Below are 17,703 nucleotides of genomic sequence, written 5' to 3' on the forward strand. Positions count from 1 at the left end.
CTCGACAGCAAGCCGGAAAGATGCTCCACCTCGTTCTCCGCATCTCTCAGAAGTCTGGCGGGGCCTGCAGGATGATTCCCCGTCTCCTCGTGCGCGCCGTACTACAGCCATGGCTTGTATACCAGACACACTTTCAGCACATGAATCAAGCAGACTGGGCTCGGCTTGAGGCCACCAACGGGGCCGCCATGCGCACAATTACTGACCCCGCAGGCATAACACCAATTCCACCGCTACAAGCCGAAGCCCAGCTAAACACGCTAGATGAGATTATTCATCAGCGTGGCTCCGCCCGCCTGCTAAAGCGTGGATATGTACCGGAGGCAGCAGATCTCGCTGCATATATGGTCCAGGTTCCTGATACGATGTCAGCCTTTTCTGCGGCTAGTCCGCCCTGGCTCTACCATCAGGTGACGAACAACAAGCCTCTGGCAAGGCTCCATGTCCGAACCTGTGCCCTTCATCTACCTCTGGATGCACCGCTTCTTCATATCGGTCACTGGGCGACGGCGACGCGGCCACGAGTCATGCAGGCTTTCGTGGACGCAGGGGCACACGAATCCGTCGTAACCACAGCCTTGGCTTGTCCCTCTCACCCAACCCTTAAACCAGTGCTGCGCCTACAAGACCCTCCACCCTCTGCCAAGCCTGTTGGCAGAACTTACTGCTATTCCGGATAGTCTCCAAGCGCTTGCATCGACAGTAACTACCGGCGTGAAACTGGAAATTTACACTGACTCAACAACAGCGATACGTGATCTACGTCGCGTTGAGCGTAGAACCAGCATGTCGGCCCGTGCTCACGAGATCCTGGACACATACCCATGCCCTGTGTGTATTTTGTGGGTTCGCCGGGACATGCTTCCTGCCCGCATAGCGGCGGATCGGGCCTGTCACCGTATAGACCTTCCACTGCCGCTACCACTTCTTCCAGTGTCCGCCCTAGAAGAACTGCTAATGGAAAAGGAGAACCTCCGCCGCGCCACGCGTTCTTTACTTCCACCGCGTGGATCTGACCTACTTAGTGGGCACGCTCGCTGGGAGGAGGTACTGCTGCGGAGGCTTCGAGTTGCGGTGGCCTTATCCTAAGCAGTGGCCCACGCTTGGCCTGCCTGCTATCACGCACCGTTTGCGGACACCTGTCCCTTTTGCACGGTCCCTGCGTCCGAAGCCGACACGAGCCACCATCTATGGACCTGTCCTTCCCTTCACACCTCTCGCCTGCAACTCATCCGGGGCACAGGGCTCCATCCTTGGAGACCCACTGAGCTACAGCGGTGGAAATGGGGTCCTCACTACCGGTCACTGCTGACTTTTCCGCGTGAAACAAATGTGATGTTGTATATGTAACTGTTATGCCGTAAGGCAAATTATCGCAAAAAAGTATGTATCTCTCCTCAAGCCCTCAACATACTGTGACGCATACACAAGCTGCTCTTCATCTACGTCGTGTGGACACCAGGCCACGCCAACCTTCCAGGGAATGAGGCGGCACATGCCGCTGCCCGCAAATTAACTACTCTGGCATTCCCTGAAGGCAGAGACGACCCACCGGAATCCCCCAACCACCTCCCAGTCCCGAGTCGTTACATAGACATCTTGTACCACTGCCGTCGAAATCGCCTCGTCTACCCTCCTTCTCATCCATCTCTCAACACCAATGACGCACGCCCTTGGCGACGACTACAAACCTAGACATACGGCAACACAAAAATTCTACACAACATATCACCAACCACGTGTCCCTACGAATGCCCATCCTGTAAAGCCCCCAACACCAAATACCACCTTGCCTGGCCTTGCCCCTACCACGCAAATCCCATCACTTCCCCCTCCCTGGAGCAGGGGGAGTGCGAGCTTACCAGCTGCCTGCAAGATACGCAGGTTAACCTCGGGTCTAGGGCAAGAGCAGCTGCCACGACTCGCGGCTATGCGGACTAGGAAGGCCGCCCACAACAGCACTTTCCGCTCCAATAAACGTTTCTCTCCTCCTTCTCTCTTCTAACGCTTTATGTTACGTCACATTTACCGCTTGATTTCACATGTGGTTTAGCTTTGTGTCAAATGATCTAGGACGTCTCAGCGTATTCCAATAGCGCGAGTATTGTGCGCCACTCGAATTCATACGATTAGATTTAACTGTCTATCTCTGTGCCTTCTCTATTACATTACAACGCTTGTAGTGATCGTTGCTTCCACCGCTTGAATTCGCAAGCAATCGTTCCATTGCAGTACTGTGCCGTGCTTCTCTGTGTTGCGTTGCTGCCACATCTTTCCTGCTAAGTATTTTTACTTACTGACGTCGCTTTCTTTTACATTCAGCCATTTTTAACCCGTGCTACAACAAGGCCTCACCGAGGTCATATCCGTCACGGAAATGACATCGCCAGAAAAACCTTCCACTGACGCGGCGGCGCCAAGTTTCGAGCCCACCATCCCTCTGGCCGCCACGGGAGGTGTGAGACGCTTTGCTAACTGGGCTATTACTCAGGCCTCCTTGGATATACGAACGCGCCTTATATAGTTCCCTATGAAATTCTCTATTCAGATGGTGCTGTAGTCTCGGAGAGGTGAAGCGAAGTAGGGCGTTGTGACGCTAATGAGCGGCGATAGGTGGCCCTACTGCTGCGGGGCACAAAAGCTCTTCCCTCGACGTCCACCGCATGTTGGTGAATAGGGCCGCCGACGCGGCCCGTGCCAATGGACTCCTGGAATGAGGAGGCCACCCTAAAGACTCTTTACTAGGGAACAATAAATCTCTCTCTCTCTCTCTCTCTCTCTCTCTCTCTCTCTCTCTCTCTCTCTCTCTCTCTCTCTCTCTCTGCCTCTCGCGTTCCACAAGCTGAGCTCGTAGCAACGCAAGCGTCTGCCGTACACGCCACGGAGCAGGACCGCAGCGTTCGCACCTTTGCCGAAGCGACCCGCCACCAGGACTTCGGTCTCCAAGCCCACCCACAAGGCAGCTGCCGACGCCCAAATCATGCTCGTTTCGCTGCGGCGGACCATGATTTCACCAAAAAATTCGCTGACAACCAGTTCGGTTTCGTTCGCACGGTTTGCGAGCGCCTGTGGTTTCAGTCGGATCTACGCAATGTTCCAGCGCGTATAATCAAGTGTCTAATGTTCATGCGTCGAACGGTGCCATAGCGATAAAATATAAATAGCGATGTGCAAGTTCACATCGATGAACAATAAACATTCAACTGCTCCCTCTAAATCCACATTTCATTTTCGCGTTGCACCGATTCCTATGAAAGCGGGAGCAACCACATCTTTAAAGAGAGAGAGAGAGAGAGAAAGCGCTTTATTAGAGGAAAGCAGAGAGGTCTGCCGGCATGTTAACGCCGACATGCTACTCTGCGGGGAACGGAGGAGGGAAAAAAGCAAAGCTTTCTATCTCTAGCAGCCAACGTTTGTTTCGTGGTTTGCGGGTCAACAACTCCCAACGCGTCAGAGGCGGCGGGGCAAGGAGAGAGGGGGGACGGAGGGTTCCACTCACGGAGCACAGTAGAGATGGCGCAGCGAATTTACCCAGCGTTCCCTGCGCGGAAGTGCCTGCTCACCGGCGGCAGCGTCGGCAATAAGGCATGGCGGTACGTCTTTGTCATGTGCTTTAGCGACGGTTGTTTTGGGCCTGCTTTGTTGCAGCCTCGCGTCCATTCCGAAGTGCCTTCTCACGGCTTGATTAACTAGTTCGATAGCACCTCCAGGGTAACCCGCACCCGACGGAATGAAGTGGTCCCACGGCAAACATACATTAAGGATTGGCTTGCAAGGTGGGAAAACAAAATGTAGAGACCGCATACAGAGATCTGACCGCTGGAGAAACGCTACCTTCTGCTGACTAATTGCCAGGAATGGGGCTCCGTTTTAATAATTGGTCATTACCAATTCAGTTGTGTTTTAACAGGTATTACAAAAGGCGAAAGTAACAACTGGATCTGATAAATAGCCACTATACATGTCCCCTCAGCCTTCTCGCAATTATCAACCTTACTACATTACTGGTATCAATCGGCTTAATTGGGAATCACGAAGCTCACGTGCCGAATTGTTTCGGTGTCTGCACTTGTGTCGCGCAGTGGTGTAACCCCTAGCTAGCACATCAGGATGCCTAGGTTCCGCTGTCTCACCCTTCTAAAGACGCTCCTCTTCATTTTGTTTCTTCTGACGCACGGCCGGGCTACAGCACCGGCGTCTTCCGCTGCTCTAGCCCGACCGTTGCCGACGCTGCTGAGTTGGGGACGCCACCCACGCGAATTCCAGGTAACGGCTGCCGGAATCTCTGTGTTCACTTTTTTAGAATCACGTGTGTGAATTCAAGTTACTTCGCATGGGCAATTGTTGTGGGTGTCGTTTAAAGCTTTGCTTTCCAACCACTTTCACAGCGCGGATTGGAGCAAATTTTTTTCCTCTTTTTACTTATCTGTTGAGACACTTGCCTAATCAATGCAACCATGAGATTGCAGGCGTGAACCCTGGGTTAAGTTCTGTATAAACCCATGTCTACGTGATAAAGCGCCATGACAGCTGCAGTTGAGAGTGGTGTACTAGCCCCACTTCCAGCATTCCTGCGGCCCTGTTTTCTGCATCAAGGTGCATTGCCTACCATATTTCCTGTTATCGGTTTTCTTGAGGCGCCCAAGAAAAATCGTACTGTATGTAGCGCCCAGGAACATTTAGTACCTTTTTCCATACGTGCTGATTTTGTACAGTGTAATGAAGCTGTTTTACGCTTATTCTGGAATAAATTGAAGTGTCATGATTATGGTATGACTACGCGTTATTAGGTGCGGAGCACCTTAGGACCTCACAATGTCCGTCCGCGTCCGTGCGCATAGCATTTAGAATCGCAAAAAATCACACAGGCACCCGCAGGATTTGACCCTGTGTCTGGTAAACCAGACGGAGGGTCAGTCGTCTTACCCACTGGGCTACGACCGTGAGTTAGTGCCCGAGAGTCAAATGCTTTACTTCCTCGCCTGTAACAGTGCGGAGTACATTAGGCCCTCCGAAAGTCCGTCCCCGTCCATCTATCTCCACGCACACCACCATCAAGCGAAAATCTGTGCGGAAACTACCTAACAGGGTACAAGAACACTCCAAAACAGCCGAAAGCAGGCACAAACATAACCTAGCAACGAGAAAATACGCAAAACACCGGTTTAGACACGTTGGGATCAAGTTGCAATACACAGTGACTGCATCGAACTACACTAGAAGCCGCTACGCGTAAACACGAGGTCGCACAGCGGTGCCCCCGCGTAGATCAGCGGGTTTTGGAAATCACACACCCTCTTCCCTCCATGGACGGAAACGAACATAAGAAGCGTCACGCTGCTGCTCAACGACTACGCAGACAACGAGCTTCCACGAATACGAAAGCGCCGCAAGTGGAGGCAAAGCGACTAAAATCCAATGACGGTCGGGGCGCAAATCGGATGTCACTCGGGGCACAACTTGGATGTCATTTCGAGTTCCGTACTCCGCACCCTCGCCGTCATTCACGGAGTGGAGATGCTGTCAATTTATTTCTTGTCTTGGAACTGAAGCACACAAACCGCGCAAGCATTATATAACCTTGATATATACGTAAGGCGCGCCCCAGTGGCTAAGGCCTTGTGCTGCTGAGCACGCGGACGCGGGTTCGATTCCCGGCAGCGGCGGCCGCTTCTCTGATGGAAGCGAAAAGCAAATAAATGACACCACCTTCCCGCGAGGGAACCCTGAGTTCGTGGGAAGCATCTCGGAATTCCGTCATTTTTCGTTATTTGGATACCCAATCTCGTGAACGTTTCGAAACCTCCAGGATGCTTCGCATCAACTCAGGGTTTCCTCGCGGGAAGGTGGTGTCATTTATTATATAGAGCAGATGGAGTGGAGGGGAGGAGATGAGAGAGTAGACGCACATGCGCGCTTATCGCGCAGCTGCGGTGATCAGTAGTACGCGCGCTATCGCACCGCTGGCGTGGAGAGAGGGAGAGAAGAAGAAGCGCGCGCGCTATCGCGCAGCTGGTGGGGAGAGGGGATGAGGTGCGGACGGACGACGGACGGACGACAGAGCCGAGAGCAAAAGATGCTTTGCATCTAAAACGCCTGTGTGTGCGAGATTTCGGCGCATGTTAAAGATCCCCAAGTTGTCAAAATTAATCCGGAGCCCTCCACTACGGCGTGCCTCATCGCCAGGTTGCGTCGGCGTGTTATACCTTACAATAAATCAATACTTCAGGCACTTACGCAACCTGTGTATGTGCGACGCAATAAAACAACCAAGCAACGGGGTAGGCAGAAAGTTGTAGTGGGAGCAGGGGTCCGCTTTTTCATATGGAGGGGGCCGGGCAGAAGACAAGTGTGGTGGAGTGTCATTTCGTGCTCTGTATCCTATAGCAGAAAAAAATTCGGGGTGGGAGAGCGGGGTACATGCCCGGTTCACGGTTTGCCACCCACTGCAATTAACGCAAACAACTGCTTTTTTTATACACCAGTGGAAGACAAAGTTTAAGAGAAAATGCATGATGTTTGTAGCAACACGGAGGCGAATCATACGACAGTAAGCTTAAGTACGTTTCTCTAATCACCATTCTGTACTTGTTAAGCTGGCAGCGACTTGAAGCACACCCGACCAAAGCTCGCCAACTTCCTTCGGAAGGCAGTGACATGACCCCTCAGCAATCAGAGGCCTGTAAAGCTATTTTGAAGTAAAATTTTTCCGCTAGTGCCACCTCATCTTGCATCACATTCGCGTTATGTTTGTGTCCACCGGAAGTGTTCCCTCCTCACAGAATGGCGCTAAGCCCCATGAGCCAAGAGTTTCTTAGTAAGTACACTAGACAGGAAACTGCACCTGGGGAAACATGTCGTCGTGGGGGGTTATGGAAAGACCCCCTTTCTGGCTTTGGCTTGGCATGACAACTGGATTCTTCAGCAGCTTTCTGGATTTGCTTTCTTTACTATGCCTTAACGCCTCTACGAGCGACGAGGTAGCCCAAATGCTCCCTGTTCTGTGGAAGCCGTGAGACGTGCAACTGCGGGCTTTGTGAAAGAGCAGGCAGTGCGTGATTGTACCTTACCTAGGTCGTGCCAGATTCGAAGGAACCTATGACTCAACAGGTAATATGCAGCCGCGAACGTTGTAGCTCACGAAAACAAAGAAACCAAATGCACTTCGACGAAGGCCAGGTAGGACAGGTACGGGCGACTGCGGCCGTCCATATCTTGTCTTCGACCACTACCACTGGTGGGTGACTTTCGATAGTTCCGGATGCCAAAATTGGGGGATCCTATTGGCAGGGTGTTGTGGCGTGGCCCTCCTCTCCCTTTCCATAGCGTTTCTTTCTTAACACACATTTCATGCGTCTGCGCCTCCTGACGCATGCGTAACAGCTCTCAGCGCCGATTTTTTTTTTTTTTTTTCGTTCTCTCGGCGTGCACAGAGGGCCAGTTCGGCGCCGGTGAGACATAGCCGGCGTGCGAAGGTTTACGCGGGTTAATCTAAACGTCTCCTGGGGCTGAAAATTTCGCTGCACAATATAATATATATTCAAATGCATTCTAAGCAAGGGGCCGCGGAGGAAGGAGCGCCAACAGTCTTTTGCAACTCTGTGGTGCAGCAACACAAGGAGGAACAGTTCGTCAAAGTTTTTCGTCTTCCCCATACATGACACGTAAGCAAATTAGCTTTGTACAAGGTATAGTCAATCTTAAAAATTCAGACCCACGGCAGTCTTCTGTTTTCAAAATACTTCACGCATGTACTGTGGAGTTAATGAGACATGTGAGTTGTCTCGGAATGGAAACTAGTGTGAAAATATATCCCAGCTATTGCAGGTGCGCTCAGTTTTAACAAACACTAACGCGCCTTTGGCGCGCGCACTCTTGATCATAAGGTTATTTTTCTGCCGACATTGTCGTTTTATGTTGCCTTTATTGGTAACTGCTTAAACGTCGATTCACGTTTCTTATCAATGTAATTTTTTGTTTCGTGCAGCATGTTTGAGGCTGGGTTAGGTTCCCAAGTCGTGGACGTTTTGAGACTTCTTTGGACGCTTCCTGCGGGGACTGTTCACAACCCCTCCGAAGTCGTCACTGCCTGCCTGCTCGCAAAGACGGTCAAGCTCAACTCTACGCGCTTCTTGCCGTTCACCGCGTACCTGCTACCACGGCGATTGGTAATGAGGCGGTGCTGTGCCCTAACCAACTTTTCCGGTGCCATCTTGCTCCAAAACGTGTATTTGTGGATAAACCAGAGTGTACTAGAAGTTTTAGAGTGGTCAGAGCGGCGGCCTCTCCCATTGTTCCGCCGGGTCGACTTTCGCGCAGAAAATAAAACCGGTCTAGCGGGGGCGCTGCTGTCGTTGACAGCTGAACAGCCGGCGCTCCGCGAAACCAGCTCCCAGCCTGCGGCAGGCAAGATTTGCGTCGCTTGCTGCGGTGTTTCGTGCTTGCGCAGCTTATTAGATTGATTGTAGGGTTTAACGCGCCGACGCAACGCAGGCGATGAGGCGCGCCGTAGTGGAGGGCTCCGGATTAATTTCGACCACCTGGGGATCTTTAACGTGCGCCGAAATCTCGTACACACGGGCGTTTTTGCTTTTCGCCTCCATCAGAAAAGCGGCCGCCGCGGCCGGGAATCGAACCCGCGACCTCGTGCTCAGCAGCGCAACGCCTTAGCCACTGAGCCACCGCGGCGGGTGCGCAGCTTATTAGATGCGAAGCATCTTATGGTCGGGGCTATGTCCCTCCCTTGTTGTTATTGCGCGGTCCACACCCCCACTGCGCATGCTCGGCTTGTTGAGCGCCCGGTTGTGTCTTACCCTTTAATGGCTCCTGTAGCGACAGTGTTGCCGGTGCCTTCCTGGGCCGCCACGAGACGAGAACGCTTGCCTCTCCTCCTCAAAGCCGTATAAACCAGGGGTGCACACGGGCTGCGCGCTACTCCACTGCGCATGCGCGTCTCTCCTCAATTCTCATGGTGTGCACACGCGTTGCGCGCTACTCCACTGGGCATGCGCGTCTTTCCCCAATTATCCTGGTGTGCACACGCGCTGCTCGCTACTCCACTCCGCATATGCGCGTCTCTACTCCATTCTCCTCCTCACAGCCGTATAAACCAGGTGTGCACACGTGTTGCGCGCGGTTCTGTCTGCTTCCGACCCCCGTCTTCGCCGTTTCTGCTACGCTGCTGCTAGGATGAGTGCCGATGTCAACGCCAGTGCCAACATCCCCGTCAACGTGAGTGCTGGCGCAAGTACAAGCAACAGCATCAGCCCCAACGTTAACGTCAACGTTAGCACCGCTAAAGAAGACAAGGCTGCGCAGAGGAGGGCCCCAGCCGCTGTCGCGAAACGGCAGAGCCGCTACTGCAACATCCACTGACGTTACACTTCACGGACCACGAAGCAGTCATACTCAAGGCGAAACAACAACCACAACTAGACGTTACCTACATTGCCTAATTAAAGACGTTCATACCACCTTACCCACGCGTCTCCTTACTCGAACACCACACACCAACTCTACTCACACTACTTACTTGAGCTCTACTTAACACCAACCAACCGCCACTGCTGCTTCGCATCCTCCTCAGGGTTCCTTCCCCCCACCGGAACATGGCGTAATTTTGTTTTTTCTTTACTGTGAGTTTTACCTGCCGACGCTACACAGCCGATGAGCCAAGCGTTAGTGGAAGGCTCCGCAATTACCAGCTAGGGATCTTCAACTTGCGCCGAATTCTCGAAGACACGGGCATGTTTCGCTTTTCTCTTCCATCACAAAAGCGGCCGCCGCGGCCGGGAATCGAACCCGCGCATTTGGGCAGCTGATTCAGAAAGTAGACGCAGAACGTTATGACTCCGCTTGAGCAAACTTTAAACTGGTATGACCCGGCATAAAATTATCGACCCCCCTCTCCCCCCCTTCCCCCCGGAAAAAAAGATCCTTGCTCATTTTTCATCTTTATTCGGGAAACGTTGTTGATATACAGTATTCACTCGTTAACTCAAAGTCGTAAAATTAGCTGACATTTTCGAGATACGCGCGGAGTTTCGAGTTAAGTCCAAGGCCGACAATTTGTGGCCAGGTTCCTGAAATAACACCTCGTGCTGCTAACACGAGCACTATTGCACAGGGGGGCTTTCGTAATAAATGAAAAAGAAACTTTTGTTCGCAGGAAAAAGAAACTTTTCTTACTGCAGAAGAAAGAACTGTGTTGCGCTGACCTGTTTCGCGTTCGCACCTGCATCCCAAAAAAAGCGTACTGGAGCTTCTCAATCTAACGCATCAATTGTTGCTCGCCACCACTATATTCTACCTTGTTGCAAAGCAGACGCAGAATGTATATTGTTTCTGCCGTTGTAGGCACTTCTGGGGGCTCCTACTCGTTCTCATGATCAGCTACGTCGTCGACAGCTGTCTCAATGATGTACGCGCTAGACAGCATTCCAGTAACGGGGACGCGTATTCCGCGTAAAATTGCCCGACCGCGTTCGGCGCGTAGTGAGAGCAACGCATTCAAACAAGGACAATTATCAGCTGCCTGTAGCGGACTTTGCCTTGTGTGCTGCCTGCCAGTACAACTTCGATATATGCGTGCTGACAAAAACAAAACGTTTGATAAAGTGGGCAAATGCGTAGCGCTGAGGGAAAGTTTAGACTTAAGATATTTTGAGATAACAGAGTTTGAGTTAACGAGAGATAAATTTGACGGACAGGCACCAGGAATGTCTTCTCTTTCCCCTTCTTGACTCTGCGCATGAAGCAAAAGCGGCGGGGCGCATATTCTAGCTATAGGCTACAACAGGTTTACTGTTGTTTTACGTTCCTTTTTGGAACGACAACACCAAGAGCCTTCTTCTAAGATACCCCTACCATTGATGCTTGTACTGTCATTAGTGGGCTTTCTTATTTTATTAACCTATTATGTCGCAGGCACTTGGTAAGGAAGTGTGAAGTGCCAAGTCTGCAGGACCAGCTGCTGCTTCCTGCATGCCAGGGGAAGATGCCGCTGTGTTTGCTACCTCTTGTAATTTTGGGGACTTCTGAATCCTTATTAGCAATCTCTAGGGCGTCTTTACCGGTTGCTTCAACGACAAGGAGCTCCACCATGACAGCGTTATGAGCTGGCCCCCATACACAAGAAACACCTCAACGGCGTTGGTTGCGACCTGCACAGTGAGACCTGGACTGCAAATTTGGTTGGGTTCTGTATACGTTGCGACACGGATTAATTTCTGTAGGTTGAAACAAGTTCCGTGATTACATGCGAAGGCGGGAGCAACACCTTAAACTTAGCATTCGTTAAAGATTGAGGAGGAGTTCCGAAAATGCTTTGTCTGAAAATGTCAATTTAAATCTCCGCTAGCGTTCGTAGACCTTTACCTGTGTAGACGTTTGCATGATCTCCCGCGTTACATTTAATTTGCTGGGCTGTCAAAAATGAAAACAAAATGGGTATTTTGTTCCAGTATCGTACGTTTATTTAAAACTCCATATGTTAGCGTTATTGAACCTTTACCTCTCTCTCTATATATATAGCAGGGTTTGTATATGATTTGCCTTGTTATATTTCATTTTTGTCGTAGTCAATATATTTTCTAATATATGTTTGCTTTGATTTTATGTGCGTGTAATTGTACTCTCAGCATACTTGCGAATGAAATTCGTGTTTATTTCATTCAACTCCTTTCTTGACCGAATCAGGTGAAAGGTAGTGCGATGAATATAATTTTGAAGGAATGGGTCTGTGAAGGACGGTCATTGGGACAACTGAGCTAACCGCTAGGCTAACCCCTTTTTAGTTAAAAAATATCTTACTTGCGTGTGTCATTTTCTCTTCGGCCGGAAGACAGCATTAACACCACGGTGATCCCTAATTATCACAAGCGGACCACTGATTACTGCTATAATAAAAACTCACGCAATAAAAAACAAGCTCAACCTATGCTATTAACCCACATAACCGCACTCGAGCGTACATTGCAAAACAATAAACAAAAATTCTGAGAAGCCATCATCACAGTCCTCATATTTCTTCTTGTCGTTTGTGTCGGCCAATTATGAACAGCAAGCAGCACCATAAGGACATGATCATAAAGCAATCGCGAAATGGTTTCAGGCTAATCAGGCAATTTCACGCAAAATACTTTTTGACGGGAAGTTGGAATATCGAAAATGTCACTGCAATTACTTTATGTACAATCCGCTGCAAATGCTGCCCCAAATGAGAATCCGTAATTTTTTCGTTGTTGTCGAGCGGAAACGGCAAAATTGACGCAAAATGCGCCGCAGCGTTTATTGTTCGTTTCGCTACCCACAGCATATTTAAGCAGTTGTACGCCCCCACTTCCGCAGAACAAATTTCGAGCGCCCCGCGCTTAAAGCAGCAGCATTTCCTAGTCCGGCGAGAGGCGCGGCTGTGCGCGCAGCCAGCCGCCGTTTTCAGTGGCCGTTGACTACAGCGCCGCCGCTGTTTTTGCGCGAAACGAGCACCTCTCCGGGCGGCCGGGCGGGCAACTCTAAACCATCTAGTACACTAGCTAAACTGCTTGGAAGCGTTTTTTCAGAGCCCCGAAACATGACGCAATACCGCGGTGTACAATGCCTGTCCATTTGTACAGTGATCAGTGGAAGGCCAACACGCAATGCATGCTGTCTGCAGCCGCAATTGCAATCATTTCGCTCATAAAAAGTAGCATTGCCAGCTTTGCTCTTTAATCTAACCTGCGTGCCCACGCTTATTTTATCGCAAGTCGGTTTGCAGTTCCATACTTTTAAACTTTACCGTCGTGCCGTATCGGACAGGATGAGGTAAGAGGCACTCTCCGGACGCGAGCTAGAGGGTGGCTTGAGACAACCTAGCCGATATCTGCAAGTAATAAGCTCGGTAGATGCGGCTTACAATGCAGGAACGCTTTTTTTTCCACGCGTCGTGTCCCACCTCGCTTAATAAACAGACTGTTGACGAGCCGTTAAAAAAAGACGGGTGCTTCCGATTTGTGTTCTGTGAGAATACGGCGTGATTGCGCATTATTTTTGTACGTAGACAGAGTCCAGCAATGAGTGGTCAATAATGCGGGTATTGTGTAGCACTACTTTTTTCCCGCAGCATTTCGTCGCTGTAAACAAGGTTTCTCGGGAGTGTATGCAGGTGTATGGTTGGATCAATGCTATCTTTGAGAGTTGGCGTAAAGTGGCCCAATTTCAGGCCTTGAAGCATAACTCTGCATGCCTTTTTTAAATTATGGGTGCCCGATTATTGTGTCTGTGAACTGAAATGAATTTTTTAAACATCTAAGGAACATTCCTGTCTCGAAGCGTTCCCAAGAAACCAGTATAGATTGAGAGGAACTTTCATGTTCTTTTCTTCTCCCGCTGAGGCGTGTGCGGGCAAAAATCTGTGTAGTGACTAGAACTTTGGATGTTCTTCTTTCGTAATTATTGTGTACCTCAATGTGTATGTAGCACAATTTTATCCTATTGTGCAATTTTGTATGCCAAAACTTGCATATTGCATAATTTTGCTTAGAGTGCCACCGTGTGTACATTAAATGTATTTGCAATATATGAGTGCAGTAAATGTGTTTTCGTGCCTCCGAATCAAAGACGTCCTCATACGAATTTCGAAAAAAAGAAAAGGAAAAAGAATCCTTGTTTAATGCTGCAATTAATTCCTCGAAAAAGACAACAATTCGACACTAGAAAAAACACTATTACCTGCATGTTTTCTTCGTTCAATTATTATACACGTTTGGGAGCAAATTGCCAAATGACGGGCGGTGGCCATTTCGGCCGCCACTCGCCCAACTTTCGCTCCTGGTGGCATTCCCTAGCGGCTCATGGAACAGCGACTGGCACCAGGCGCGAAAGTTGGGCCACGGCCACTAAATTAAGCGGCCGTGTTCGAGACATGCACGAGGAATATGAAGACAATGCGGGAGAAGCTACTCCGGCAGGGCAACCACAGTCAGCAGAAGACTGTGCCCACTAAAGCAGAGTCTACCAGTCACACTCGACCAGAGGAGACGTGGCCGACCATCCACGGCTGAAGCCAACTGTCGGCGATGCTCCGGCATCAACCACTGTTCGGCAGCAGAGTGTTGTGCAGGCCAGACGCTCCCGCATGATGACAAACCGGCAAACGACCAAGGAGCAGCTGCATTGGGCGAGCAACAACACGGGACAGTAGACTCGGAAATCTACTCACATCAAGCGCCCACCATCAAAACTTTTATACACAAAGGACTTCAAGCAAACTGTGTAGCTTTTCATTTTCTCTCATTTTCTGTTGGAATATTTTGTTTTACTTACTCCTGTCGTTTACCCGAAGGAGGGGTGATTGTAGTATTATCCGGTCTGGAAGTTGTGGGCATTACCGCTCAGTATTAAAAGGAACACGCGCCAATAAAATCTAGTCTTGCCGTGCCAGCCTCTTGATGCCTGTAAATCGAAAGAGTTGTTCTTTAAGACACATGTTGTAAGGGTTTGAGTTGAGTTGACAGAGGTCGCATAATTTGTTTTGGCCCATTTCCCGTGAAACGGCAGCTCCAGCCGTTTCCTGAAACCACATGTCTCCCGAAGGCGTATGTTAGAAAGCTGGTCTCGTAGATGCACTCCTCATGCGTCTCTTTTTCAAGTCGTAATACTTCACTGAAAGTTCATGTATTGAAAGCAGATGGGGATTCCTAATTGCCTAAAACTCCACGGCGAAGTAACTCTTAATGACAAACAACCAATTACTCGATATATGTTAAACCTCTTGCTATACTGCCCTTTCCTGGCTTCGCCGGATGTACAGCTACTTAGGTAAAAAACACATCCAATGCATTGTTATATTCGCTGCAGACAGAAAGGGATAAATTTGGATGGAGAAAAAGAGATTTTTGTTCTTCAAGAAATTTTTGTGTCATTCGGATTGTCGCAGTATTCGGCGCCTATCATCAAGTCCAGGCGTTATGTTTGAGTTTCATCTTTTCAAACAGAAATACGACACGTGTTTATTCGAGCATACGGCAAACCCACATGACCAACGTACACAACACGAAAACCATGCCGCGGACAGTTCATGCATATTCAAGGTCGTTAGCAGCAGTGTCAATTTGCACAGTGCGAGTGGCGAAACGTTGAAACCATTACTTTGTAGTCGCAGCACACGTTTTGTAATCATGGCGACATTTTGCACCTTTTCTTGCTTCACAGATTACCAGAGTAATCGAACGAATAACAAACACCCTGTTTCTAAAGTCCCGATAACTGCATCGTTAGGTTCTAAAAAAGTCGCCCAAAATTGATTAAGAAGCAGTTTCGCAGTAATCTCAGAGATCAACAGCGCAATTTGGTCACAAATTGAAAAATCTGTCACTGCGCAGTGAACATACACACGGGAGCATTTTTCCGTTCAGGGCGCTTAAAAGCGATAGCCGTTGTGCACGCTCTGAATAGAACAAATTTACAAGATTATGGCGGAACAAACGCGAAAAACGGAGCAGTAAAAAAGTTATCACTGAAGTGATTTGCCTGGTGGCGTCGGATGAGAGAGAACTACTTATCAGGACTAAGGTGTTATGGCAGGAGGAGGCAAACATTGTTAAAACGGTCGAGGTTTGCGTGATTTCCGAGATGTGTTCGACGTCATTTCAGACACCGGGGGCGCTGACGATGGGGTTCGACCGGCAGGCTCTTTCTGCCTACTGCATGGCCCAGTGCTTAGTTGTAGCGATGGACTTCTTTTCGGGTTTCGCAATGACGCGACAAGGGCTTCCTTTCTCTCCCGCTCGCTCTTCCTGACCGGGTCTCTTTTCGGGGGCTTCTCAATGAATACTTCCGGGAGCCACATGATTGCCGCAATGCTCAGCGAAACCATCAACCCAGCAAACAAGCTGAGCACCAATTTCGCGCGCTCACCGCTAAGCGTCTTCACAAAAATGGCGCACAGTGTTCCGGAGGAGTCAAAGAAGAGAGCCATGCTGATGCCTACGCTCCGCCGATCCGTAGGGAAGATTTCCGCCGTGTAGAACAAAACGACGCTCCCCGCCCCGGACACGGCAATCTTCGTACCGGTCTGCAGGATGGACTGCACATCCTCACTGCGGAATACAATGGTAAGGATCTTTGACGCGGTGAGCATGAAGACCACGCCCAGGGCGATCAGAGCCGCATTTTTCGGGCCGTACTTCTTTACGGCCAAGCAGACAGCGGCATAGTAGGCTGTGGTCACGAAAACATCGACTAACTGCCAACTCATTCCAGAGACCTCTTCAGTAGCCACCATACCAAAGTACATCGCATTGAGAGTAAATCTGGTAAAAAAGGCTGCAGCGGCTTTGCGGCGAGTAGTTTTCAGTTGAAAGATTCGCTCCTGGGCGAAGGATGAACCCGTAGTAGATGTCTGAGTAGGCGTAATCTTCTGCATCTGGTTGACGATGGCCAAGAAAGTGGCCTTGGCCTTAGGCAGGCTTACCCCGTTCACAAGGGCCGCTTCCAGGGCGCCAGCCTGTGCTCGCTCTAGATCCCATGTGGCAAGAAGCCAGGCGGGGGATTCGCTGAGAAGACAGCACCAGAGAACTGTTAGGGCCGTTGGAACGAGGAGAATGCCCTGGCTCAACTCCCAACGCGGTTCCATGCCCGACATGACGTGCACGAACGGTGGACCGAATGTGCCTGCCACGGCCGTGGCGAGGATGGTAAAGAGCCAGCGCCTCGCGTTTCCGGTGACCTCGTACAATAGTATAAAAATCAGGGTAAAGGTCGCATTGCTGGCCGCGTAGGCGAGCATTCGGGTGGTGACGAACATTGCGTAGGTCTCAGCGACGCTGTTGCCGATGGCAGTGATGAGCCAGGTGAAAGCGCAAACCATGATCACGGGCTTCCTGCCAGAACGATCGGATAGGAAGCCCGCCAGAGGCGACAACACTGTGGTTGCCACGTCTGCGGCCACGAAGGACAGCCCGTACAGGTACTGGCGATCGCAGACGAGGTTGAACATGCTAACGATGCTGTCTCTTCGGTTGGCGATGTCGTAGTCCCATCTGTCACAGGACACCACTGTGCTCCCGTTCGGCTTACCTTCCTGCGTTGCGAAATGAAAAGGCGGATCAAACCACCCGCATAAGCATTCCGGAATAAGCTCGTTTTCCTTTCATCACCAATATAATAGCGTTAAACATGAAAAACCGTAGCAGTAACCAGTACATAAATTATCTATTTATTTATTTATTTTCGTTACCTCACAGGCCCCATGGAGAAGGGGCATTACATGAGGGGTGGGTAAGGTTAAGTTGTAGAATTTAAAGATGACATAGCACCAGGGTCAATATAGCACAGTTTCAAATAAACTAGAATGAAGTCATGGCAAGCAGTTTTAATTTCAATAGTTCAGGGTCACTTGGTTGTACAACATTGTCAGGCAGATTATTCCAAAGTTCTGCACAGGTTATAAAAAATGAGTTTGCAAATGTGGTGGTTCTAGGGCGGGGATATGGTAGCTGAATGGAATAATTACTGCGGCAAGAAGTTTGAAGAAGCAAGAAGAAGAAGCAAGAAGAAGAAGAAGAGGGAATGATAGTATCTATGAAATAGGGCCATTTTGGCGAGTTTACGGCGGTGACTAAGGAGAGGAAGATTGGCGCGTTGTTTTAATTCTGTGACACTTGTGAATGAAGGGAAGTCAGAATATGTAATCCTAACGGCGCGATTTTGAATGGCTTCCAG

At 49.9% G+C, this 17,703-nt stretch overlaps 1 protein-coding gene across 1 annotated transcript; it reads right to left on the reverse strand.

Annotated features, from left to right (window-relative positions):
• Positions 1–13,992: 13,992 nt before the first annotated feature.
• LOC144143284 (solute carrier family 22 member 16-like) lies at positions 13,993–17,232 on the reverse strand. The gene is made up of 3 exons (XM_077675058.1): positions 17,224–17,232; positions 15,927–17,062; positions 13,993–14,149 (listed from the first exon to the last, which is right to left on the reverse strand). Exons 1-3 carry the CDS (start codon positions 17,230–17,232, stop codon positions 13,993–13,995), a joined length of 1,302 nt encoding a protein of 433 aa, XP_077531184.1.
• Positions 17,233–17,703: the final 471 nt, after the last annotated feature.

Source organism: Haemaphysalis longicornis, unplaced genomic scaffold (genome assembly GCF_048455015.1).
Source record: "Haemaphysalis longicornis isolate Haplotype H1 unplaced genomic scaffold, Haemaphysalis longicornis Haplotype H1 scaffold_6, whole genome shotgun sequence".
Taxonomy (NCBI): Eukaryota; Metazoa; Arthropoda; class Arachnida; order Ixodida; family Ixodidae; genus Haemaphysalis; species Haemaphysalis longicornis.

Bases quoted from the DNA above. Each gene is read 5' to 3' on its own strand.
- LOC144143284 (XM_077675058.1), bottom strand. The intron at 14,150-15,926 runs GTGCGCCATTTT...CGCCCAATGCAG, and splicing joins TTTGACTCCTCCGGAACACT to CTGCTCCTTGGTCGTTTGCC.